The 26,713-nt window shown below is 45.2% G+C and overlaps 1 protein-coding gene across 3 annotated transcripts in view; it reads right to left on the minus strand.

Moving 5' to 3' along the window:
• Window positions 1–26,713, minus strand: part of ARV1 (ARV1 fatty acid homeostasis modulator) — a 130,840-nt gene that overhangs the window by 26,701 nt on the left and 77,426 nt on the right. For all 3 annotated transcript variants that reach the window (XM_085612039.1, XM_085612038.1, XM_085612040.1), the window contains exons 3-4: window positions 24,323–24,476; window positions 13,241–13,465 (exon numbers count right to left, since the gene is read on the minus strand). In XM_085612039.1, coding sequence (XP_085468165.1) covers window positions 13,241–13,465; window positions 24,323–24,476 — 379 coding nt within the window. The remainder of the gene's footprint in view (window positions 1–13,240; window positions 13,466–24,322; window positions 24,477–26,713) is intronic.

The following is a 26,713-nucleotide window of genomic DNA, read 5'->3' on the forward strand; positions in this document are numbered from 1 at the left end:
GGCATTCAGCTGTCTATTTAGATCTGGACATTGCTGCAATTGACAATAAACTTGTTACAGCAACTGTCCATTAAAAACCCACTGATAGGAACTAATTGTTACATTATCGTTCCTTCCATCCTAAGGCCCTGCGGGATAATCTTCTGTGGGGCAATTTTTCAGATATCGTAGGAACTGTACATCTAGAAATATGTATATGGAACAATCTGAGGACTTGATGAAAAGGCTGGAAAATAGAGCTTATCCAACTAAGGTGGTTAAACGGGCATGCAACAGAACGCTTAACACATCACGTGAGGCGTTGCTAGAAATAAATAAGAGACGCAATGAGGTCTGTCTTCCAGTGGTCACCACCTTTGACCCCCATCTACTAAAATTAGACCGATTATTAGAAAGCATTGGACATTGCTGGACACAAGTCAGACCAAGATGCGTCCCCCAAGGTTTGCATTTAGGAGTACACCTAATCTAAGAGACCGGCTGGTCCACACCCGCCCAATCCAGCATAAGAGAATCAGGCATACCATCGGGGCACTTCCCATGTGGGAGTTGTTCAGTGTGTAATCTTACGCAGGTGTCCAGTTGATGGATGGCAGGGCGTGGCATCTAAATAAATTTAGCAATTGCAACACCAAAACTATAATTTATAGACTCACTTGTGCGTGTGGATTCCACTATATTAGTCTCCCATCCCGCAAAGTGAAAGTGAGACTACAAAAACAAATCAGCACCCTCAAGACAGGGAAACTAACCACACGACTGGTTCTGCATTATCAGGATCAGAAACACAATTACAGGGGTCTGAAATGGTCAGTGCTTGAGAGAATAGTTCGAGACACACATAGAGCTGAAGATGTACTCGCTAGGAAGGAGGCGCATTGGATTTTTTTGAGAAAAGGTGGAACAAATAGGATTGAACGACTGTATTGAGTGGAACAAGGTTGGCAGATAGGAACCTGTTGTGGGTGAGACATACCAGGGACAACGGCATGTGAGAGGAGCCAGCACTACTTAGGGTATGCCTGGGAAGGATAGGATGGGGTCCTCATTACAATTCAAAATACAATTCAAAATACAGGTTGTTGTAATGTTACATATCACACCGTTATCATTGCTTTGAAGGTATACCTTTCAAGACACCTAGGGACCCACTTGGGCAAAAGGGGGTTATGGTCATAACTATCAGTCATAGGTAGAGCACGACTGCTAGACAGAAATATGTGGCTCTCTAACAAGGCCTATCCTGCAAAGTGTATAGGGTTCCATTGCAGTGTCACTAAATCAGGCCTGCACATTACTGCATAGTCAAGCAACTCATTGTAGTGAATGGGCCTTGCTCTTGTGAAATGTATGTAATGTACAGATGCCCCCTCAAACACAAGATAGTATTTTTGTTTTTTAAAAGACTGAGAGGACTTCTCAGAGGGCCACATATTTCTCTCCAGCATACAAAGTGCATAGGGTTCCATTGGATTGGCACAAAACCAGGTCTGCTCACTATTGCTTAATTAAGTAACTCATTGTAGTGAATGTGCCTTTTCTTACGAAATGGATGTAATGCACAAATGCCCCCTCAAACACAAGAAAATACTAATAGAAGATTTTTTTTTTAAATGACGCAATACAGCATAGATATGAATTCACATGTCATTACTCATGCACAGTTTGGGTGTATATAACATCTTTCTAAGATGGCGCCCGCGGGTGAGCAGGACGTGTAGCAGTGTCCTGCTTCACACTACATGGCGGATGCCGATTTAGGTCAATGGGCGGGCTTCCCGTTGCACTCTCAGGACGAACGCCACATTCTTGAAGGAGTGCGTGAGCACTCTGGGCGTCCGAAACGAGTTCAAGATAGAAACATTCCCATGTGCGGTAAGAGTACGATAGCGTCGTTGAGGGTTATGAGGATGCCCGGTAATTGAACAAGTGACAGCGCGAGACCGCTGGTCACGGCAAAGTACGGTTGAGTGCAATGACGTGTTATGTGGGGGTTCCCGCAAGATATGAACAATATAGAACATAGTCAGTTATGCCTACAGCATGAATACGATCGTACTGCTAGGCTGTGAAGATTGAGAATAGTACCTAGCGGGATAGATAGAATGTGAGGGGGCATTCACAAACTAAATGGGAGATATGGGTGACACCCAGGAGATTTGATCAGTGCATATCCACTAATATGTATGTACGTATACCCACAGGTTGATGAGCGGCTACTGCTACTCTCTGCAGGGGATGCATGGCTAAAAGCTGTGTGCGCTCCCCCGATGGTACAGTATAAATCAGGTAGTGGTATCAGGGGGGCCTTTGTTGTACCACCTGCCTTACCACTGGCTTGACAGGTGACACAGGATCGACAAAACTCCTTGGTGTCTTCAGACATGTGGGGCCAATGAAAGTGAGGGACAATTCTGTCTCAAGTCTTGTTTTGGCCCAGGTGGTCTGCTAAGGGAATATCATGGGCTAGTGCTAATAGGAAGCCCCTGAACTTCAGAGGTATAACCAACCTCCTGGAGGCACCAGGATTGGGGTCTCTACTCTCTGAGTACAGGAGTCCATCATCCCAATATATCTTATGGGTTCTACTAACATTCCCAGCAGCCTCATCAGCAGTTTGCTTTCTGAGGGGTTCAAGAGAAGGGCAGCTCAGCTGCTCCTGGCTCAGATCTGCCCTGGAAGGGCCCCCGGTCCCCAGGAACTCAACCTGGGCAGGTTCAAGCTCATCTGGGACAGTTTCTTCTTCAGGCCTGAGATCGTCTCCCTCAAGAGACTGATCTGCTTCCTGAGCCAGGGGGGGAAGACACTGCCTTACCCCTGGTGCTCCTTTTCTTGGGAGGCGCCTGGTCCATTCTTCCAGGATTCAGGGCCTGTTCAGCTTTTGACATTTTTGACTGTGACCTGGTCACAGCAAACACATGTGCAGGGATTTCCAACATTTCTGCATGAGTCCTGAGCTCCACTTAAGCCCAAGCTGAAGCTTCCAAATCCTTGCCAAGCAAGCATTCAACAGGGAGGTCTGCACTTACCACAACTTTCTTAAGGCCAGTTACCCCTCCCCAGGAGAAATGAACAACTGCTAAGGAATGGTCTGTCCTGACATTGCTAGCATTGGTCACTTGGTACATTTCACCAAGTATGATCTGCTCAGGAGCCACACGATCTTTTGTCACCATTGTGACACTTGCTCCTGTGTCCCTGAATGCTAACGCCTCTTTTCCATTGATTAAAGGCTGCTGTCTGTATTATCCCAGATTACTGGGACTCACAAAAGAGGCCATATCCATGCCTCCATCACAGATCAGTACAGTCTGAGTTGGAACTCTGACTAGGCCAGAGTCCACCTCTGAACCCAGGGTTAACCCTACTACACCCTTATTCTGAGTACCACCACTTGGAGCTGAACTAGGGGGGACAGTTGCCTTAGGGGCAATGGTGGCTGGAGTTGAGTCTTTGGACTTGGTACAATCACTTGTCCAATGGGTTTTCTGTTTACAGATTTTAAACCATGGTTTCTTTTGGCCTTTTCCTTTGTTAGATTGGGAATCCCCACCAGATGCAGATTCTTGGGGCCCTTGAGAAGACTTCTGGTCTTTACCCTTGTCCCCACCCTTATCAGAGTTTTTGGAATCCTGCTTCTTGGAGTCACCACCTTGGTTCTGAACCTTCTGCCTCACCCTGGTTCTGACCCATTTGTCTGCCTTCTGACCCAATTCTTGGGGAGAGGTCAGATCAGAGTACACCAGGTACTGATGCAACAACTGATTCTGACAGTTATTAAGGATCTGCTCCCTCATAATCAAATCATACAATCCTTTAAAATCACTCACTTTACTGCCAAGTAACCAGTCCTCCAGAGCCTTAGTAGCACAATCTACAAAGTCAACCCAGACTTGAGTCTGTGCCTTTTGGGTAACTCTGAACTTCAACCTCTACTGTTCAGTGGTTAGGCCAAACCCATATATCAGTGCACTCTTCAAGACTGTGTAATTGTCAGCATCATCTTCTCTAACAGTGAGGAGCTTGTCTCTTCCTTTGTTTGGAAGGGAGAGCCACAAGATTGCTGCCCACTGTTCCTGAGGGGCCCTCTGTACTTTACAGGCCCTTTCCAGTGCCGTTTTTCATTTGTGGATGTCATCCGCACTCTGGTAGGGAAGGACAATCTTGTTCAGGTTCCTATGGTCATGAGTATGATCTCTACCTCTAGGGTCACTGTTGCTTTTACCATGGGGCTCTAGCCCCCATCTAAGTGAAGCTCTCTGGAGCTCCAGGGATTCCCTATCCAATGCCAACTGTTCCCTCTTTATCCTAAGCTTAGCTTCCTCAAACTGGACCAGTCTGCATTTTCTCTCATAAGAGGACTCCCTCTTCTGGGGGAAAATGGTCCTATGAGAGACAGAGGTCCCTACAGATGCACCAGAATAATTAGACTCCAGAGAAGGAGATCTTGATCTTCTTGGCACACCACCAACCCTTCCAGGTGGGGTATAGAGAGGGCCACTGAGGCCTTCTCCCTCACCTTCAGGATGGATTGGATTTTCCAGGTTAGAATCATCTTGATCCTCCTGGTCAGTTTCAGAGTCCTGGTCACCTCTTGGCCTTTCCTCTTCTGCTGCCCCACCCAACCTGCCTACCTCATCAGACCCTGGGGTCTTTCTGAGATCATCCAACAGTAAAGCCTCCATGAGGCGTTGAGTGTTTGCACTCCTCCCTGTCTTTAACTTCCTAGCTGTACACATGTTTCTCAATTCCACGAATGTGAGATGGTCATACCTGGATGACAAGGAGCCACTGGTTTCAGGTCTTCAAGATATACTAGTGTAGTGAGGTGTTGCACCTCCCTAACTTAGTGAGAGCTACTAGACTCTCTTGAGTTGGGGAAAAGGGGTGTGCTGGTCGGTTTGCTAACGCAACTTCAAGTTCAGTAGAACTTACTTTATTCTAGACTTGATTTATATGTACTTGTGTACCTATAGTGGTTTTCAGTTAGTTACTCAAAGAGATTATCTGGTAAAGCAATAGCAAGCTTGAATCCAAACGCTGCACACCAATGTGAGAAGTTGGCCTGGTATATGCCGTCCACTAGTTATAGTGGGCACCTTGACCAGTTCAAACAACCCTTATTGATGATAGGTTTAAAGACAACCTTTATTGAAAGCTATCCTAGTGGTAGCTATGGAGAGCAGCCTTCAGGCTAAGTCTTGAAGGAGTGTAAAGCAGCTTGTTTACCAGATCATAACCTCTTGAATCACTAAATGAAAGGAGAACCACACAAGGTGTATATATAAAATATACGTATTTATTTCTAAACACTCACTACTAATCTCTTTATGAGATTAGAGTCCAAGATACACAATAATACAGTTCTAAAACGACAGTAAATAGCACAATATACAATGGGCCCTAGGGGCGGACCAAACCATTTAAGAAAGTGGTATAAGAACCATGACTTGACTAGACACAGTGCCGAGAGCACGTAGAATCGCTGGGACCCCAAGGAACCACCCAAGGTAGTGACACAGGAGACCCACGGGGGACGTGTGCAGTGTGAGAACACAGGCGCGAGCCCTGTATTATTCTATGGGAAAGTCGTAGTTGGAATTTTAGAAGTTAAGGACACTTAGGAGAGGATTTTGAGCAAACCCCTTTAGACTTAGGGGGTTCTAGGGCCAGCACCCACGGGAGCACCGGAGTACTTGAGTTACCTCACCCAGGGAAGCTGGGGGCATAGGTGTGAAATGGTGTTGGGAATAGTCGTTGATTTCAAAGGTGATCTGCTGCAAAGTGCTGCTGCCGGGAAGGAGAAAAGTGTCCGGTATGATCCAAGCCTGGATCGAAGATCAGAAGAACCTGAAAGCAGAGGGGACAGAGTCTGGGTCACTTGCCAGTGACCAGGGGCACAATAGACTAATGCCCACCAATGTCGGGTGATTCAGGTGCGAAGAGGTGAAGCTTGACTCTGCAGCCACGAGGACCAGGAGGCGTCGACGATGACCAGGAGCTGGATTCGAGCTGTCCCTTGAAGGATGCAGAGTGCTGCGGTGTCGGTGCCCAGATTGGACCCAACAAGCCTTGGCAACCGCAACCCACACAGGAAGAGAAAAGAGGCTTCGGTGCGGACCAGCAAGTTCCTGGGGACTCCCCAAGCGATGGAGAGTCAGGGCATGTCTGGAGCAACCAGGTAAGCCCAATTAGAGTTAAAATTGCCTTCACAGGGACCCACCAGTCGATCGACCAGGGATCGCGAAGGGACCTCGAGAGAAAACACAAAGGGCCAGCTCACGGAACACTCGCAAATGCTGCTCGGGGTCAGGGCTACAAGTAACCTAAAGCTCAGCTGCAGAAGTTGTTGGAAAGCTGATGCTTCTGCAAAGTGACGCGGTGTCCAGGGGTTCGGGTTGCACGGTCGCCACGAGGGATACGGGCCTCAGACTTGCTGTGGGCACTGATCGACCTCTAAGACCACGGAAACCCACCTTCTGTGTTGCAAAATTTTTCGGAGTCTGGCGGGTGCTTCGGAGATGCAAACCGGTCAGATGCGTCTTTGGTGCCTGCCTTGCAGGGGAGTAACTCCTTTACTCCAAGGGAGATTCTTCAGTCATCTAGTTCAATGTAGATCGTCGAAGTTCCAGGATTCAGTATCAGAGTTTCGTCCAGGTGTAATCTAAAGTCTTGTAGCCAGGGGTTCCTGTCTTATACCCAAGGAAGAAGTTGGACAAACTCTAGGGACCCACCTATGGGAGGGTCAGGAAAGAGGGGTGGCTACACCCATTTCCTTTGTCCAATTTCACGCCAGAGCAGGGTCTAGTAGGCCCTGCAACCGGTTTGAGCTGGACTATGCACAGGGACACCAAATGTGCCCCCAGTGCAGACCAAAGCACTCTTGGAGTGCACCCACCCAGCCCCAGTACACTAAAGCCTGTCTGGGAGGTGGTGACACCTCCCTGTGACAGGAAAGCTATTGTCCAGGCCTCCCCTGCCGGAGTTTCGTCCAGCAGCAGGAGGGCAGACTCCTGTCTGTGGTGGCTGGCAGCATCCATTTTCTGATGCCAGGCCTCTGTTAGCTGGTACCGGGTATACCGGAGCTGTCATGTCTCTCCCTCTAGAAGGGTGGGATCATACTCCCACACCAGTTACTGGTGTGTGGGTATGAATCCAAGGTGTTTGACACCAAACACAACAGGTTTCCGTGCAGCCATCCCAAAGTTAGCATTTACCATTTGGTTATAATGCACTTAAGAGTATATGGTTTGGCTGCATCACAAACAACCCCGGAAAAAAGGTTCCGAAGGCTGCAGAGGGGCTCTGCTCATGCATGGGTACCCTCTCACATAAAACCGAGCACCCTGCTTTCAGGATTTTAGGGGTGACTGATAGGTTTATATGTGCAGTGATATGGAGAGCTATAGTGAACCTATATCTCAGTAAGGGGTACATGCACCACCTTACCCAGGCTGCAGTAGCAGTCCGGTGGTGTCATTTTGGAAGGCTTCCCAGGGGTGGCATAATACATGCTGCAGCCCCTGGTAGGCCCTGGGGTACCTATGCACTTGGTACAGAGTATACCATATACTAGGGACTTATAAGGGTACCCCAGAATCTAATCTGGAGTGTACCTAAAGTACTGGTAATCAATTTAGAGAGGAAGCAGCTAGGCTGGGGTTCTGGTTAGCAGGGCCCCAGCCAGACTAAAGTCGAAAAACAGTGAAACATCAGCAAAAAGTGGGGGTAACTATAAGAAGCAGATCCTACTCTCCTACAGTTTCCAATATTTTGTAAAGTCGACCATCATAAATGATAAGTAATGAGAACAGCGTCTTTATGCAATAACAAGCGCTGAGGAATGGTTCGCTTTAGTTTTTGTCAATGGCGTTTCGACCCATCTAAAATTGAAGGAAAAGAGACTATGTGTGTGGCCTTAATGGTACCAACGTTCCTTGAAATAGAGCACATGGGGGCGGTCTGTACCTGAGGCGAAGGTAGTCTATCAGCGTGATGGGTGGGTACCCCAAGGAAGTGAAAGTGTAAAAAATTACTCACATGGGACCCAGCCTGTGCACGGCACATGTGAAAAAGGAAATAGGATTAGAAATTATCCAGTAATGTTTAATAATCGGTAATTGTATAGTAATTTAAACACAGTGGTCCGTGTATCTGCAATAACAGGAGATCAGCGTTGCTCAGAATTCCAATTATATAATAACACCACAATGGTCCATGTATCTGTAAAAATGGAAGACAAGTGGGGTTTTAAGTAATGGGTCGGTCTGCTGTGTCAAAAGGCCTATTATCTCCAAGAGGGAGAAACAGGCTCTTACCTGTGATAGGATGTGGCTTCAGACACAAAGGGCTTGTGCAGCCGCTACGCGCATGTGTAGAAGCGCATGTGTCCGTCTACACTTGTTGACTGACAAGACGACGGAACTTGCATCACGGTTAAGTACTTTTCTGGATAATCTCGACAGAACCGGATATCACGGCAGGCATCGCTATCGATAGCCGCCAGGTAGTGTAATCCAGTTTTCCGCTCTCTGTAAGGGAAAGGGAGAAAAGACCGAAAGAGAGGTACCCTAAAGAAAATAGAATGTATCAGTTTCAGCTGGATCTCTAAATGTAAAAATTTGGTTTTTGTGCGGATGAAAAATTCCTTGAATTGGACAGAAATGACTAATACAAAGGGCAACCGGCAGTGTAACAGTTGTGGTAGAACGATGGGTATCAGGACAAAAGTAAAGTGCATTCGGCGACTGGAAAAAAACATCTATTATGTGAAGGCAACTCATAATAGCCAATGTGCGACATTGATGCAGTTCGTAACAATATTGTAGCAGAACACAGTGTGAAACAAATTTCTCAATTAAACTGAAAGCATTTCTTTTGCCAAAATACATTTGGAACAACAATGTTTAGCAATCTGATACCGCGACACATATGGTTGAATATACGTATGTTCATAACCGTGTTAGTGAGCATATTGTTAACAATGTGAGTAATTTTTACACTTTCAGTTCCTTGGGGTGCGCGCCCTTCACGCTGATAGACTACTTCGCCTCAGGTACAGGCCGCCCCTAAGTGCTCTATTTCAAGGACCGTTGGTAACATTAAGGCCACACACTTATAGTCTCTTTTCCTTCAATTTTAGATGTTCCTACATCATTAGGTCCTGATGAGACACCTCATTACATAAGTGGTCGAAACGCCGTCGACAAAAACTAAAGCGAACCATTCTTCAGAGCTTAATATTGCATAAAGACCCTGTTCTCATTACGTATCATTTATGATGGTCGACTTTCCAAAGTATTGGAAACTATGTGTATATGTCATAAATATGTCACCAATGTTTTAGGTTCCATGTTCACTGGGGACACTACGCACTATTGCTCTGTTGTTTTTTTGTAAAAAATTGCATTATTATATACATAAATAACGATTGTTATTACCGGAAATTGAGGTGTATATGGTCTCTTCTCCTTTGGATACCGACTTAACTCTTTCTATTGCGATTGTGCTTATAAATAGTATCATTATTTACTTTATTATCCCACAGGAACATTAAAACAATGAGTGGCCTCCTCTTCTAAGTAATCTACCTTCATAATAATGGTGTTTTGCAGTCTTCTTACATTGTTCATTGATGCCAGTGTTTGAACTCGGTGTTCCCACAAGGTATTAGCGAATCCTTCCTGTGTCCCACTGCCTAACAACCAAGTATAGCGTCCAGGCGGCATGTCTTGCAGTACATGCACCATATTAAAAAAAGGTGAGTGTGTCATGCTGTTGTTGATCCTGATATTCAGGGTCCTGTACCATCTGTGCAATCGCTCAATAAAATATGTTTTCAAAAAAAAAAAAAAGGTGAGTGTCTTTGTGCAAACCGTTCCTGCATCACCTGACCGCTCATCGGAGGTGGGTGGACTAATACCTGCTGCTCTATCTGAAAAAGGCAGAGATTAAAATACAATTACAGCTACACCCCAGTAATAACTTGGAGAGGCGAGGAGAGCTTGCAGCTTCTGCTCTCTTTGGTATCAATGGGAGTGGATTCAAGGTACAATCCCAGTCATACCACCTAAATTATTGAACAGAGGTGGGCAGGCTAGCAAAACTCTGCAATCTACCCTAGACAACTCAAACTCTGACAATTAAGTTTTTAATAGAACACTGAGAAATTATTAGGGAAAACAGACCTCTCTACTGCAAAAGAAGCTTAAACAATGAATACATTAATATTTACTATTCATGCCTTACTGAAAACTCGGATACAAAACGAACCACGGATACATGTTTTCAGACAAACAGAAAGTAACTGGGGCATATCCTTGCTTTATACCCCCTTGGTAAAACTGTTAAATTAAATTTTGGTTTAGTATAAGATAGGAAAGTACTGTGGAGAGGGATGAGGCAATGCTTATGATGGAAGGACTAGGATAAGGAGACAGGCAAGGAGGTAATGTGTTTATCCCTATGATCCTTTGAGAGAAACTTAAGAAGGGGAAAAACACAATTCAGGACTAGTGGAAGGCATTTCTTTTCATTCTGCGGTATGCAGAAGCTATTTTTTCCTCCTATGTGAAATCCAGAATCTTGCACTGCCTCCTATGTGTATACCAAGTGCACGCAAAGTACATCTGTGATACAAATATTGTACTAGGAGTGCATACACTAGTATGTATGTCTTTTTGAGTACTGAAGCCATCAAAATCCATTTTGTATGTCATTGGTGTAGCATCGTACAATATGGAGGGTGAGAATAATTTCCTCAAACAGTGGCAGTGTATTGCCTGCGTTCCTATGCCTGGACGGTGGAGATCTAGACATTGAAGAGAGGAGGATGGAGACAGGGCAACCTTCAGAAATGGCATACACTTTGTTAGCAAGAGACTGTTGAACAGTTCTTACTGAGCAATGCTCTTTAGCAGACAGTAGGGGTGAAGGACTGCAGCATCTAGTTTTCAAGGTGAGGAAGTTTATAGGCCAGGCTTGTCCTTTTGTCTTTTACTGATTACTGCTTCATATAGGGTGATTAAAGTCAGGTGCTGAAAACTCAGAGTTCATTGTGCCCATTTGTGGGAGCTCCTGCTTGGCGACAGACCCAGCGCTACCTGCTATGAAAAGCATCACTTTACCCGAAGGCTTAATCTGGAGAGCAGCCTGAGAAGGAGACTTGAAAGAGTACTGCCTCCACACTATTTTCAAGTCTGAATTAGTAGGTCTGCTTCCCATATCTGAAAAATGTGGATAAACGTGGGATGCAAACCACCCCTCTATGTATACCAGTCCCAAGTTCTTCTTGATCACAGAAGCAAATACTCCACACAGTACTGGAACAGTTGCTATAACCAGGCCTGGAGTCTGCCTAACAGCCAGTCTCGCAGAGGTGAGAGGACATCACCTAAAGTCACCACTTTCTGCTGGAGGAAGCCAGGATCTGCCTGAAGAAACCTAGAGGCACATAAACTTGCTGAGAAAGGGAAGCAGTGTCCTGGTGCTACAGGAGAGGAAACTCCCAGAAGGAGAGGCACATCATGGTCTTGATATGAAAACCACCCAGAGGCAGCTGACAAACTCAAGAGAGAGATCCAGGAGTGACCTGTGCTGAGATGGGGTCCCATTTACTGGTGTTGCCATTGCAGATGCCAAAAGGGCGATCAAAGTGCCCGAAGTGGGAAGCCCAAGCGAGGTCCAACTGCCACAACAAACAGGTAGGTTAAGAGCAGAGCTCCGACTAAAGAAAACCCAGTATTCATCCTTGAAGCAGGAGTTGAATAAGACTATTTTTGCTCTTTCCTACACAAGAGGAGAATATGAGCCTGCTGAACATCTAGAGAAGCAGGGGTAGGATTTCCAAGCTTTTGACCTGGAAGGGAGAACTCTTGATTTAATGTCTGATTTTTTTCACCTTAGTGTTGTTGAAGCAAAGAAGATATTTGCTTCTAGGTCAGTCCCTAAAGCATTTTATATTAAGTATTTTGGTTCCATGAAATTAATTGCTTCATCGGTAAGGCCTTTCTAAGGGTGAAGGGAAAATGTTGTGAAAGCAACATATCTAGATTTTTCATTAACCAATTCAGCAGAAGTGTCAGAAGGAGGATAATTTTTAGAAGTGGATAAAGAATAATGCATGTCTGTCTTCTACGTTAAATTACTATTGTGGCTCTGAAGTCTGGAGTTGGGATCACAGGTCAAATGTTCCATAAGAGGTGTAGTTTGTAAGACACTGATGTCACAATCTTGGAGACAAATTTCAGTAACAATAGATAAGAATATAGGGTGAATTCTGGAGCATGGGTGGCCAGAAATGAATGCGTTCACAGAAGTACTGACAGAGAAACCCAGTTTGGTATTCTGACAAGAGGCACATTTGTGTAAAATGTCACACTCCTGCTCGCTCATGCTTTTTGAAGAATGAATACATTTAATGTTAGATTCTAGAAAGGACTGATTTTATGAGTCAGTGTTATTAATGGAAGAGACCATTGGGCAGTGCATATTGTCCATCGCATAATATTACCACTACATGTATTAATTGACAAACATGGATGACCAAAACACAAAAGAATATCTCAGGATAGAAGCTGCAGGGGAGACCCGGAAGATTACATTTCTTTTTCTGACACAAAAGAACATGTTCATTGTTCCTTGAGTAATGGGTGTTGACTTGGCTGGCTTTGAGAGCATACGAGAAAGGTACATATTCAAGAGAAGCTTTGAAAAGGAAGAGGTTAGTAGAGGCTGAAAACATAGACAGTTCACTGCTCAGGTAGGACTTGGAGCATGCAAGAATGTCCACATGATAAAAACGTGACTCATTTTGTGTATTAGAAAAACATATTTTTTCACCCAGGATGGGCCCTCTCAGTGGGTATCTGATGAAAGTGACTCATTAAGTACTCAGCTTTAAATGGGAGTATAATCCTACCACTCTTCCATTCCACCTGACCCTGAAGGACATCTTGATTGGTGGCTTAAAAGGTAAAGATATTACAGAAAGTTTACACTTAAACACAGAAGTGTACTAGATTGGATATGAAAGATTTTCTAAACGGGTGTTCAGCATCACCAAGGCTTAAAAAGATGAAAAGCCACCTGTAGTTCACCTTGGGACAACAATGTCATACAGAAAACAATCACTTAAAAATGTTGGAGCTGCTTTTTTACCATAATGGTTTAAGATGATGACTATATACATTTGAACGCAGTGTGCAGCAGTAAACATATAGCAAAGATCACAGATAATTACCTCGAATTGCTTGGAAGTTTGACGTCAGCACAAAGAGTTTGATGAGTTTCAGGCTCACAAATGTGTAATCGTGTTCCCAAATGACAGCTGGGATCAGCAGCAGCTTCCCATAACTAGACAGCAGAAGTGCTTCCAGAAGAAGGATGAAATCCAATTTTGTTTTCAAAGTCTCAGATGTCATAAGAAATAGGGCAGCAAAGATGCCCGAAAAATAGGCTGATTGTTCTGAAAATGAAAAAAGAACCAACAAAGCATTACATACCCCCAGTTTTGTCTTTTTAGTTTTCTTAACACTAATAGATAGTTTTTGTATCTATTCATTTTTTCCAATACTTATACTCAAATGGGCCTTTGATGTGAAGGAAACTTCAAAGAGTGGGTCTGAAGTGCACCAGTATCCCTTTCAACCCAGCCCTTGCTCCAGACTATCAGTCCTTTGTGTGGGGTCAGACCACTACCCTTGGAAGTGTAAGCCCCTTTCTCCCATCTGCCCAAGAAGACCCATCAGAGTGTAGATGAATGCAGATGGATGCTAAATCTCTGGGTGGGCGGAGCTTGCGGAATTTTACTCTGCGGAATTCTGCGGAGTAACCTAAAAACTCATTGGAATTCCACGAGCGGCGGAAATCCAATCACCATACAAGTTTGTGTGAAGTAAATCAGTTGAGCACCCCACTTCAGAGGTCCAGATTCCCCCTGGGGCATTGCACTCTTTTGGGAGTGTGTCATTATATTGCGTTCTAGTCGTCCACATTAGCAGTAGCATATTTAGGGAAGGCGCCGCGTTTTACCTTCTTCGCCATGCTGCAAGCGTAAACCCGGTTTATTTTGGCGTGGCAAGGAGGCCCGTCAGTTACCCCAGGAGACAAACCCAGCATGTTTCTATCAGTAACAACCCTCAAATATTTGCAAAAAAAGTACAGTCATTGATTCTTAAGGTACAAAAATACAGAACCACCACTTTGATGACAGCACAGACGTTAGTATCTAACACCAATATCACCCACATGAGCTGAAGAACTGGGGGTGGCGTGTCAGTGTGTCAACTGTCAAAGAAGAGTACCCGGTGTCCCCGGGTAGTCGAGGATACGGAAGCTGGAGCCCTCGGTTACCGTTCCAGGTAGATTGGATCGGGAAGGTGGTAGGGCCCCTCCCCACAGCGTGGAAGGAGTTGAACCTCTCCTAATCCCACTAACAAAGCAGAGAGTCAGACTCCTGGAAGGATGAGTCCTCGCCGCCAGTACTGCTGTCACCATCATCTTCGTCATCTCAGGGGGAAAAGTAAAGTGCAGCTATTGGTAGATTGAGGGCACAGCAGTCCTGGGGGAGAGCCAACTCAGGCTTATATTCGGCAACTAGTCTGGTGAACAAAAATAAGGCTTGTTAGGAGGGCGGGTAATGTACAGGAGTGGCTAATGTACAGGCTCTCTTCAGTTGAGCTTTTCTTTTGGCATAAAGAGAGGCATACTGGGAGTTGTGGTCTTCATGCCACACACCCAGCGTCCGTATCTAGCGTAAAAGAACTATGTTTCCCAAGGCACTCCGTGAAATCTGCCTTGAAACTGAAAGTTGAAATTCAAGCCTATGCTTGACGACTTCACATAAGCGATGCATACCTGAATCACAACATATGAAAGACATGGACTGGGGCATTCATCAATAAAATTGGCGGAAGTTTTTTCCTAGCTTTGCAGCATATTTATTTGGCAAAACTGCTTTGTGTGGGTGTATCACAGAAGAAGAGTTCTTTTTAGGTCTCGCCTAGCGAGGCAGCGCATGCGCTGCTCGCTCGGCGAGATTTATTGTTAAGGAGGACTTTCAGAAGAGGGCTTGAAGCCCCGCCCCTCATTTCCATTGGCTGGCGTCACCGTTTATGCTAAACGGTGGCCTGCCATTGGAAATGAGGGTTTTGGGTTCACGTGCTTTGGCCTCCGATCCGGACTCAGTGGCCTGCTTTGCTGCTGTCGCAAAGCACTTTCTTATCTTTATGGGGCGATGTGTTTATAATTAGGAACACATGGCCCCATAAAGACAAGAGATCCCCATGCTCCGGCTGCAGGGCGGTCCTCTTTCAGTTTCGGGACCTCGCTTTTTTAATTGCGCTGTGCGTCTTAATCTCCATGTCTGTCCAGCTGCAGGGTTGGCTGTGGCGTTACAACCAGAACTGCAGGATTTGGAATTTAAGAACCATGATTGAATCTCGGAATGCTCAAAATCCTGTGATTCTGGGCACATCACTTCTCCCCGTGCCTCAAAACATGAATGTGATCTTGTGTAATTTAACCGGTGCTCATGCACAGTGATCCAATATCTTTGTGTGGAGTTCGCGCTATATAAAACTGCAAAAAACGCTACTCCATCATGGTTTTACATTTGTTTTCATCTTGTTGGCTGGCCTGCTGGGGTTGCCTTCCGTCCTGGCTAATCTTGCTTGTAGTAGCGTGCGCAGAGCTCTGGGCCTCTGTGTGAACTGACCTGCACCAAAACTGACTCAGTGTCGCCGTTAGTTTTCCTAGTCCCCCACAGATGCTGGGGCACAGCCGGCTAGGGCACGCTTTTACTGCCAGTGTTGTGTGTGCTGCGTGATCACGAGTGCGTCAGGAGCTGTGGTCCCTGCTGCGTTCCATCCTCCTACAGGTGAGAGCCAGGGCTTTAAGTGGGCCGGGTCCTGCCGGTGCTCTGCACTGGCAGTTCTAAAAAGCAGTTGCCAAACCGGGTCTCTATCAGGCTCTCCATTTTTGCCCTCAGGGTGAAAAATGTGATCTTGTGTAATTTAAACGGTGCTCATGCACAGTGATCCAATATCTTTGTGTGGAGTTTGCGCTATATAAAACTGCAATAAACGCTACTCCATCATGGTTTTACATTTGTTTTCATCTTGTTACTTAGAGGAGGTGAGCGAAATGCTGCGCATGGCCGGCCTGCTGTGCCACTTCTTTTCAAGCTCCTAGTACTTGGGCCGGCTCCTGAGGCGTCTCTCCCGGCCCCAGCTGCACAAAAAACCTCTTGTGTGCGGGCGCAAGTAGCTGCTCTTCCTCACACTTTTCAGGTTACTGCTGCTGCACTTTGACTCCAGGGAGCACTTGAGCTGCATGCTGAAGATCCTCGCTGCCCCCCCTGCTACCCCATTGCCAGGGTCTTTAATGGTGCACTTGTGTGTGCCCCCGACCGAGGCTAACAGAGAGCACCTTGGCCTCAGCACTGCAGCAGTTCGTATTCCTTGAAAGCGTTTGCCTCAAGGTTAACTGCAAACGTGAAGCACTCTTCAAAATTTCACCACACAGCATGCTGTTTATTTGGAGTCTGCACCCATTATTGTGTGCCACTGTGCTTGTGCAAATTAACAAAGCAGTGCTTTCTTTTAGCTACATAAATAAAAACATTCCGATTTTGAAACGCAACGGTCACTTTATTTTCAGGCACCATTTACGGGTGCTTTTTGTTGTACATGTTTTGTTTAACACACTATTCATTTATTTATAGCCTGTAAGATTCATTGCTCAATGTTTCTCATTTTAGTGCTGGAATGAGGGGACAATGACTTAATTGGCGTTAGTTCAACCCCGATGCGCAGCAGCAAGGCTGTTTCAGAGGTCTCCCTTCTGTTGCTCTTCCTCCCACATTTGTGCTTTTATGGCTCTCTCGCCAGTGTGCCTCTCTGCTCCGTGCACTTCCCCCGACGGACCTGGCATGCTGTCCTGCTCCTCTGTATTCTTTCTGCTCTGCCACACTTTTCAAACACAACAGCTATTTATTTTCTCACATAAGCGCCTGCCGAGCTGGGCCTCTTTGCTTCGCTAGGTGGCTCTTTTCCATAAATGAGCTACCTGCCAAGATTTATGGCTGCGTTTGCTACTCCACCCTCCTACAGTGAGCCATTAGACTTCACATGTAATATCACCAGGGCAGTGTAATAAACCCAGCACACTAGCAAATCAAGACTTTGTATTTAGATTACTGTGCACTTTGTATGTCTGAGTTCTAATCCTATTTCAAGAAACATGTTTAGAGTTTACATTTTTAAACATATGAAATGCTGCTGAAGCTTTATTCATTAAATCTGCATTCGCCACCTAAATTATGTTTAAAAAGTTATTTATTTTCCAAGTCATGGGCAAGGGATGGTTTAAAGTGCTGCATCCAAATTGTAATATCATCTGAAACCCTTCATTTAAGTACTCTTTCTGGCAGCATCTCCAGGATCAGTGTTTATTTATTTTTTGGAAATGTTGTGGCGGTTTCTGTCTGTTAACTTTGCATCCAACAACTTACTAAGGCTTAAAAAGGCCCTGCTAACACATATCATTTTGACAGTACTCCTGCAGCTGTTTTTACCGTTATTCATAAAGGATAATAAAGTACATTCAATATAGCCTTTGCACATATGTGCACATTAATCATTGCCACCTAATTACACTCTACTAAATACCAGATAAATACATGCCACATAAAACTACTATGCCACATAGCAACCATCCATACAAATACACTCCACACCATGCCACATAATTTCCATCAGCATAATTTCACTTAAAATACCACAGTTCCACGCCACGCAATTCAGCTCCACACATTTCCATTCTGCACCACATAATTCAACAACAAACCACATAATTCAAATCTACACACATACACAACAAATGCATCCAATCCACACCTCAAATTCAACATCATGTCACACAATTCAACAGCTCACCTAATAATTAAATTCCACTACATACCACGCCACAAGACAACATACCAATACACATATTTACACTCCATAACACTCAATCCCATTCTACATAATTCCAGCTAATTTAATACCACATAATTACTATTGAAGAACCAGAACCTTTTGGACCTGGTGGCGCAGGGTACGCCCGAAGTCTCCGGAGTTCTCCTGCTTCGCTACACAGAGACACGGGACACTCTGTCGGCGTTAGAAGAGCAGATTTATTTAGCTGCAGCTAGTACAGTTATCCTAGAAGTACACAAAGTAGGTTCTCAGGAGACTGCCACTTCACTCTGTGGCGCATCGGGTTTTATACCATACAATGTTACAATTATTAATAAAATACACTCCCAGAGCATACAAGAAAGAGCCAATAAGGAAAGTTGGAAAACAATCGGAACCAATAAGAAAGGTTTGAAAACAGAAGTGTCAGATGACTCGAAGAGACCTCTCCTCCAACTGTGTTTGTCACCCCTCCCTCAAGCTAATACATTAACAGATTCATAACTAACTTGCAGGTGGCGAGATACATTTGTGTGTGTTGGAGGACAGTTGTGAAACGAGAGAATGCTAGCAGGAGACAGTGAAGGCCAATCGATAAGATAAGGTCAGGAAAGAATAGTGTGAGCCAACAGATAGTTGAGACGCGGATTTGAAAAGCCAGACAGGGATTAGTGTACTCGGCTAGTTCTAACACCAGCTTTGCAAATAGAGGCCGAGGGCGTATTTCGACACCAGGCTACAGAAAAAGCAGAATAGACTTTGTTCGCCGTGCTGCCTGAGTGATGGCAACACAAAATGGCGGCGGGCCACAAAATGGCGGGTCGATTCGATCGTGATCGAAAATCGAAGTTCCTCACTATCCACATAATTCCACTACACAAATACACACACACACTTTTCCACCCCACACAATTCCACAACTAACCAGTTCAATCCAATCCATATAATTAAACTCCACACTACATACACCCACTCCATAAACAAAAGACATTATCATTTACAACACCATTAACTCCAACTTTCACTAATGGGAGACCAATTGCATTGCAAATGCTTGTGTTATTGTACTTTGTGGTAGATCTGCTACACTGTACCTCTTGGGGCTCTACAAACAAATTTGGTGATGAAGAGTAAATTGTAATTTTCTTAACTTTTTAATTAAAATGTTCTTCTCTCTCTTTAATTTCCTGTAATTCCCATAGTTGAAAAAACAAGCATTTGCAATGCAATAGGTCTCGCATTTCGCAAGTTTGAGCTATTGGCAAGTGGGCTGCTGGATGCTGTTGGCGTAGGAGTGGTTGATCATAAGAACTTGCAGGAGACACATGTGAACTCTCGTTCAACGTTGTGTAGTGCAGTGTGGCAGCAGTGCGGTGAGCGGCAGCCAGGCCTGAAAGCACAGAGGAGTGCAGCACGGTAGCGGGGCTTGGGACAGGACCAGGGTCACTGGTCCTGGACACGGTGCAGGTGCAGATAGGCGCAGCTGTGCCTGCTGCACGCATCCTTTCATCATCCGTTTTGCAGCTGCCATTAAGTAGTTCGTGGGAAAGAGGAGGAGTGCAGGGTGCCGTGGGCGGGAAACGGAAACCAGTTATGTCACTTCCTGTACGATGGATGATCGGAAATTCAGTGACGTCCCTTTCTGTGCAGATGGTTGATAGGAAATTAAGTTCTCTTTATAGGTTTCTTCTACTGCCTGGATATAAGCCCTCATGCATTCCCCATGCTTGCAGTGCAATACAGCAGGTTAAACATTCACACTACATATATAGCCAGCGCACCTTTGTGCATGACGGCGTTTACATGCATGAGCACATTGAAGCTTGGTACAATCAGACTACAGCATTAGTTCTGTGTTGAAGACATAAAAGTTGGAGAGATTGCGGCTCTTTTCGAGAGTATATATTAAAAGATAAACTGTTTTCAAAGCCTGCGTTCTATACGTTTTATCTTGAGTAACACAGATGCAGGCCATGGAACTGCTAAGCTTGGCGTTTCATTATTGCTAAAATATCCAAGATAAGGATTGACTGCAAACTGGTAAATATAAAACTTTGCAATTAACACGAAGTTGTGTTATTACCATGAGTGCTTGGTGCTGTACCTTTGTGCGTTCTATCAGTGCTTGGCGCTGCACTGTAATGGCATTCTTGTGAAAAAAACCTCTCTGGGGTAAAAATCTTTCACAACAGGGCACATCATTTGACAGATTATTTTCCCCTTCTTACAACCATACTCCCGTCGATGCACTGTAGTCACCAGCAAGCCACTTTCGTCCTCATGAGAACGAATGACGGCAGCCGTTTCACCAACTCTCTGAGGAATACGGCTGGGTTTGACAGGTACCATGCATGCAGTCGGAAAAAAAACTCGCAAAAAACAAAAAGCATTACAAATGCAATAGGTCTCACCTTTCATTAAGTTAAAGCCATTTGCTTTGCTATACAATACCATTAGCAAAGCAAATGGCTTTAACTTAATCAAAGGCGAGACATATTGCATTTTCAATGCTTGTTATTGGGGGTGAGCAAGCGCACTGGCAAACTCCACTCCAGGAACTCCTCCGGCAGAGCGGAGTTCATGCCCACCCTTAGCTAAATCCCACCCAGCCCTTCCTGTGTCTGTGGATGTCTAGAAGGAATTCAGAAAGAGGAACTTTCACCAAGCCCAGACGTGTACTAGAGACAGGCTGTTAGGCACACAGGCCACTACAGTGGATGTATTAGTCCACTAAGCCACCAGACCCAGCTTCTAGTACAGTGGGGTAGAGAACACTGGCATAGAGTAGAGTGTAGCAGAGTAGAGTAAAGAGACATGGAGTGAAGTGGCGCGTAGAGTAGTGCACAGCAGATTAGAGTGGCAGAGAGTAGATTAGCGTAGAGTACAGTAGCAATAGAGGGGATTGGTGTAGAGTGCAGTAGAGTGGCGCAGAGAAGAGCGGCACAGAGTAGAGTGGCATAGAGTGCCGTGTTGCAGAGTAGAGTGCCGTAGAGTGCAGTGGTGTAGAGTGCAGTGGTGTAGAGTGCAGTGGTGTAGAGTGCAATGGTGTAGAGTGCAATGGTGTGGTGTAGAGTGGAGTGATGCAAAGTAGAGTGGCATAGATAGCATTGAAATAGGGTGACGTAGAGAAGGACGGGGCAGAGTAAAGTGCAGTGGCATAGAGTGCAGAGGTGTCACATAGAATGCAGTGGTGCAGAGTAGACTACAGTGGCATGGAGTGGAGTTGCGTACAGAGGAATGGTGCAAAGTGGAAAAGAGTTGCGTAGAATGCAGTGTTGCAGAGTGAAGTGGTGTAGAGCAGATTAAAATGGACTAGCATAGGGTGCAGTGGCACAGAGTGGAATGATGCAGAGTAGAGTGGCGTAGATTGTAGTGCATACAGTGCATGGGCATAGAGTGAAGTAGAGTGAAGTAGAGTGGCGTAAAGTAAAGTGGTGCAGAGTAGAGTTGCGTAGAGTTCAGTGGTGGAGAGTGCAGTGTTGCAGGGTAGAATGCAAATCCAATTGGTCGCACACTGCTCCTCCTACCAGCGTGTTACCCCAAAGTATTATGGTCCATGAAGTCAGCATCAGCGAGTGCGCCTCTGCCAGAGTATTAAGCAAAATTAAAGTTGTGTTGGCCATCCCTGGACACGTGTTTCGAGGTTATTACCTCTCGTCAGCAGGGAACAGGCATGTGTGTAGGGTTGCTGCGTAGGCTGACAAAAATTGTTCTCGGGTTCAGTACCGCTTGTGGCATTCAGGTGCGTAACCATGAGCTCGTCAGCCCCACCGGCTCAAGGGAGCCTGAATATTAACACAAATCCAATTGGTCGCACACTGCTCGTCCTACCAGCGTGTTACCCCAAAGCATTATGGTCCATGAAGTCAGCATCAGCGAGTGCACCTCTGCCAGAGTACTGAGGAAACAATAAACAGGAGTAAGCCCGTTTTCCCAGCAGAGACCGGGCAATTGTTTATAACAAAACAACAACGTCTCAGCTGGATATCATTTAAAAGATAACAAGTACCAAGTCAGTGATATAAATCACAAAGGGAAAGGGGAAAAAGGAAGGGAGACCACAAGGAAATAAGAAAAGGATATATATTGTAGGTAGTTATTACAGCACTACAGTACAATAAAGGTACAAATGACCAAAACACTCAAGTGAGCACTGGGCGTGCTAGTGATAGTGAACGGCGCAGTGACACAATGGGTGAAGACAGCGTGAACGGCGAAAACAATATAATAACAATGTGATCGAGGAAAAAATTATTATATACAATCTGGTTTTTCAATGAGCAAATTAGATTGACCACAAAAAATGCCAAAATTCTTTGCTGGAAGTAGTCGACGGCGTTTCAGCCTGATTGATTCCAGGCCATCATCAGGACAATGGTCATAATTACAGTGTGTGCTGGGCGTAATGCAGGTAAAGGAATCCGGTTGAGGAGGAACAAACGCGGGCATAAATCAGCGCGTAATCTGGGTCCACGAAGATATTTGGCAATCAGAAGTCATCGTCATTAATGGCTGCTACCGGGATCAATTTAAGAAGTCCGGGCGCCGGGTATCGCAAACGAATCTCGAAAGACGAGTACAGCAAATAGGCCCAGAGGTGACTGAAACGGTGGACGGGAATGTATCCTGATACAACGAAGGTGCGGGCGAATGAAGCGTCCGTGCCAGTATTAAGCAAAATTAAAGTCGCATTGGCCATCCCTGGACACGTGTTTCGAGGTTATTACCTCTCGTCAGCAGGGAATAGGCATGTGTGTAGGGTTGCTGCGTAGGCTGCCAAAGCTGGGTAGAATGGCATAGAGTGTAGTGGTGTAGAGTGTAGTGGTGCAGGGTAGAGTGGAGTACAGTGGCATAAATTGCATTGAAATAGAGTGACTTAGAGTAGGGCAGGGTAGAGTAAAGTGTAGTGGCATAGAGTGCAGTGGTGTATAGTAGAGTGGCATGGAGAGCAATAGCGTAGAGTAGAGCGGTTCAGAGTAGAGTGATGTAGAGTACAATGGTGTAGTGTGCAGTTGCCAGAGTGCAGAGTAGAGTATAACGGTATAGAGTGCAGCGGTGCAGAGTAGATTGGCACAGAGTGCCTTGGTTTTGAGTAAAGTGGTGTAAAGCGCGTAAGCGTAGAATACAGTGGTTAGAGAAGAGTGGAATGATGCAGAGTAGATTGGTGCAGAGAAGAATGGTGCAGTGTAGAGTGGCGCAGAGCACCATGGCGCCCAGTGCAGTGGCATAGAGTAGATTGTTTCAAAGTGGAGTGGTGTCTGGTAGAGTACAGTGGAAGAGTGGAGTAAAGTGCTGTGGTGTAGAGTAGATTAGAATGTAGAAGAGTGGATTTGCATTGAGTGCACTGGCGTAGAGTAGAGTGGAGTGGTACAGAGTAGAGTGTATTTGCGTAGAGTACAGTGTTACAGGGGTGAGTGGCAGAGTGGGGTGGCACCGAGGAGTGGAGTGGTATGAAATGCAGTGGCGAAGAGTCAAATGGTGCATAGTAGAGTAGTGTGGGGTAGAGTGCACTGACATAGAGTGGAATGGTGTAGAGTACAGAGGCGTTGAGTCATGTGTGAATTGGTGCAGAGTATTGTGAAGTGGTGCAGGGTAGAGTACAGTGGAGTATGCATGGTGTGGTAGCGTATTGCCATTACAGACACCACATCTTCAATTGAAATTACCATTACATTTGCATAGACATACAGTTTTACTTATAAAAGTATACCACACACAAACGATGTGTGGGAATGTCTTCACCTAGTATTGACTTGTTTTGATCATATTCAAATATTTGTTTCCGCCCAAATATGTGCTTCATTTGTGCTGTCCTAGTTCTGAGATATTCTGAAATGTTGTAGTGTGCTATGCTAGAAAGAAAATTACACCGTACAGCCTTCCTCAAGCCAGCAGTAGCCAGCATAATTGTCCCACAAATCCTCTCACTTTGAAGTCAGTGAAAGAAAAGTAAAGAACAAGCTCCCTGGAAGACGGAGCCTAGCATTTGACCCCTGTCTTTGAATTCACAGCAAATGTGACAAGATAAGAAAAAGATTTAAAGGCCTGTTTACAGAAATCCAGCACTGGTGGAAGAATACAGTAAATAGAGTTTGGGCAAGGGAAGGGACGAACTCAAGCTGGACAGCCTAAAACAAATAAAGCCAGCAAATAGAAAGAAAGCAAATGTGAGTTACAAACCAAAAAGCCAATGGTAAGCAATCTGTGGAATTCATTCCAGGGAAGCTTTCCGAATGCCCCCAAGATGTCATTATCAAACCAGCTAGACTTTGACCTAATGACAAACATGACTTTCCTTTTTAATCCTTAATAAACAAGACTAGGCAAAATTATCTAGCTTTAAAGAGAGAACTTAAAATGCTTACCGAGACATGCTATTCCAAACATTCTGTAAAAATCCCATTCTTTAGCATATCGTATGATGTCTTCAGGGTCGGTGGTCTGCGTTGATCCCTGCAGCTGCAACCATCGGACATATGCTTCACAAAGCAAGCAAAATATGCAGAGCTTACCATGGATCTAGAAATGGAAACAGCACAACTACCATCAACTGTGGAACGTTTTAAGGGAAGAATTTGATTTATGTCGAGAAAGAAGTGATTTAAATGGGGCAGTTCGTACCTTTGCGCTTAACATGCTAGCCGAAAAAAAAGCAGTAATTGGGGATTTTAGTATTGCATCTGGAAACAAACTAGCAATAAAATAATACTTATGTATTTTGGCTGACCACTAAGAAACTGCAGCATTGAATGAAATCAAGCTTGGATAGCCAAGCACAAACATGACATTCTTGACCGTAACACCGTTAAATGAGAATTGTAAAAGGAAATTCGTAAATTGATGCCTAGATATAAAGCATATCCTTAACCCCATATTATTATATCTTTAACAATTTCTAGGAATAATGATTACAATTTAGGCTTAATCATATAAATATTAGGGCGAAATTAAGCAGACAAATGAAAAAGTATCATGCACATTAGAAGGCAGGCATTTTTTTTTCTTGCCAGATGCAACAGAAAATTACATTCTTCTGATATCTCCTATGAATTACTCAATGCAGTTCCTTTTGTGTCCTTCATCCTTCAGTTGCTTACTCTATCAGTCATGGATGCCGAATATTGCCCTGCTCCACATGCCCTATTGGCAAACCCTTTTTAGATCTCGGCTAGCGAAGGCTGCGCTTGCGCAGTCTCGCTCGCGAGATTTAATGTTTCAGAAGTGGGGCTTTAACCTTTAACCCGCCCCTCTTCTCCATTGGCTGGCCTCTTAAATGCTGGTCAGCCATTGGAGAAGAGCTTTGTCTCTCCAAAGAAGCCCCGTCTTTTTCGGATTCGGGGGCGTGTTTTTTACTTTCTTTCTCTCCTCAGGAATGTAAACATTCCAGCCAATGGCAAGAGGAGAGAAAGAAAAACACGCCCCCGGATCCGAAAATGCCGCTGCGTTTCTCCGAGGCATTTCTGCTTGACCTCGGAGAAAGGTGGTGGTGTTAATGGCGTCCTCTTCCCCTGCTCTCGGCTCCCGTGTTCGGCTGCTGCTCTGGTCTCCTCTCCCCTGTCCTCTCAGGCTGTGCACGCAGGTATGTGCCAGTGCCAGTGTGGCATTAAGTCAGCCTACTCGGGAAGGGACCGAGAAGCTACCCTAACAAGATATATCATAAAAAGCTTTAGTGAATAAATTTAAGGACTTCCAAACATCTGCCCGCGGAACTACGACGAAGAATACATCGATCAATCTGACATACACTCCACCATCCAATCAGCAAGAGGCCTGCATGACATCAGGGCGTGACGTTGTTCCCGCCCCCTCGGCGCGATATAGCTGCTGAAGAGCGCAGGGCGCACGCTTGCGACACAAGAGAGTGAGTGGGGGCATGCAGAGACCATCAGGCACAGATCCATCAACCCCACCGCTGTGTAGTGCAACGCTCCTGCCAGCGAGCATCTACCTGTTGTTCCACCATGTCGAAGCGCATCATTGTCGTGTTTGGAGCCACAGGTGAGAGAAAAGTTAGGAAAGAGACGTAGGCTCTATTTCTAAGCGAGTGACGCGGACTAGTTGCCCGCGGTCCCATGTCGAATGACACAAAACAGCTTTTTGCATTCTGGACATGTGCGTTCTCTTTTGCTGTTGTACGTTTGAGCTACCAAGTTCCAACATGTACGCTGCTGTTGCAAAAAAAAACATGGACTGGATGATGTTGATGAAGTTATGCGTGGTATAAACCCAGCTGACCAAACTTTACATGTTCGGTTGAATTGGTGTCACTTAGCTGCGTGGCTTCCTACAGAACCATATTTGATATTTATTAAAACAATCCAAATCTCTGCATTTTCTATTCACACTTTGGTGTCTCTAACAGGGGTCACTCCTGTCGGAGAGTTGTGGGAATTGGAGGAATCGATGTTTTTTTAGGTCTCGCTCGCGAGATTTAATGTTTTAGAAGAACTTTCCCTACTTTAGACATATGGTCTACAGGTTACACCCACGTCACGCTTGCATGTACATCAGCCACCTGTGCTATTTCACTGGGACTATAACGTGCTCCTGCAGGGCTGATCTTCGCATCAGGTGAAAGAACCCACTGAGAAGGCCTACTGGAATGAGAATATACGGTCAACATATTATACACAGTTTTCTGCTTTTACTACTTTAAAGGGATTAAAGCCCACGGAGAAAGGCGGTGGTGTTTATGGCGTCCTCTCCCCCTGCTCTCGGCTCCCGTGTCCGGCTGCGTGTGTGTGTGTGTCTAGGTG

Source organism: Triturus cristatus, chromosome 6 (genome assembly GCF_964204655.1).
Source record: "Triturus cristatus chromosome 6, aTriCri1.1, whole genome shotgun sequence".
Lineage (NCBI taxonomy): Eukaryota > Metazoa > Chordata > Amphibia > Caudata > Salamandridae > Triturus > Triturus cristatus.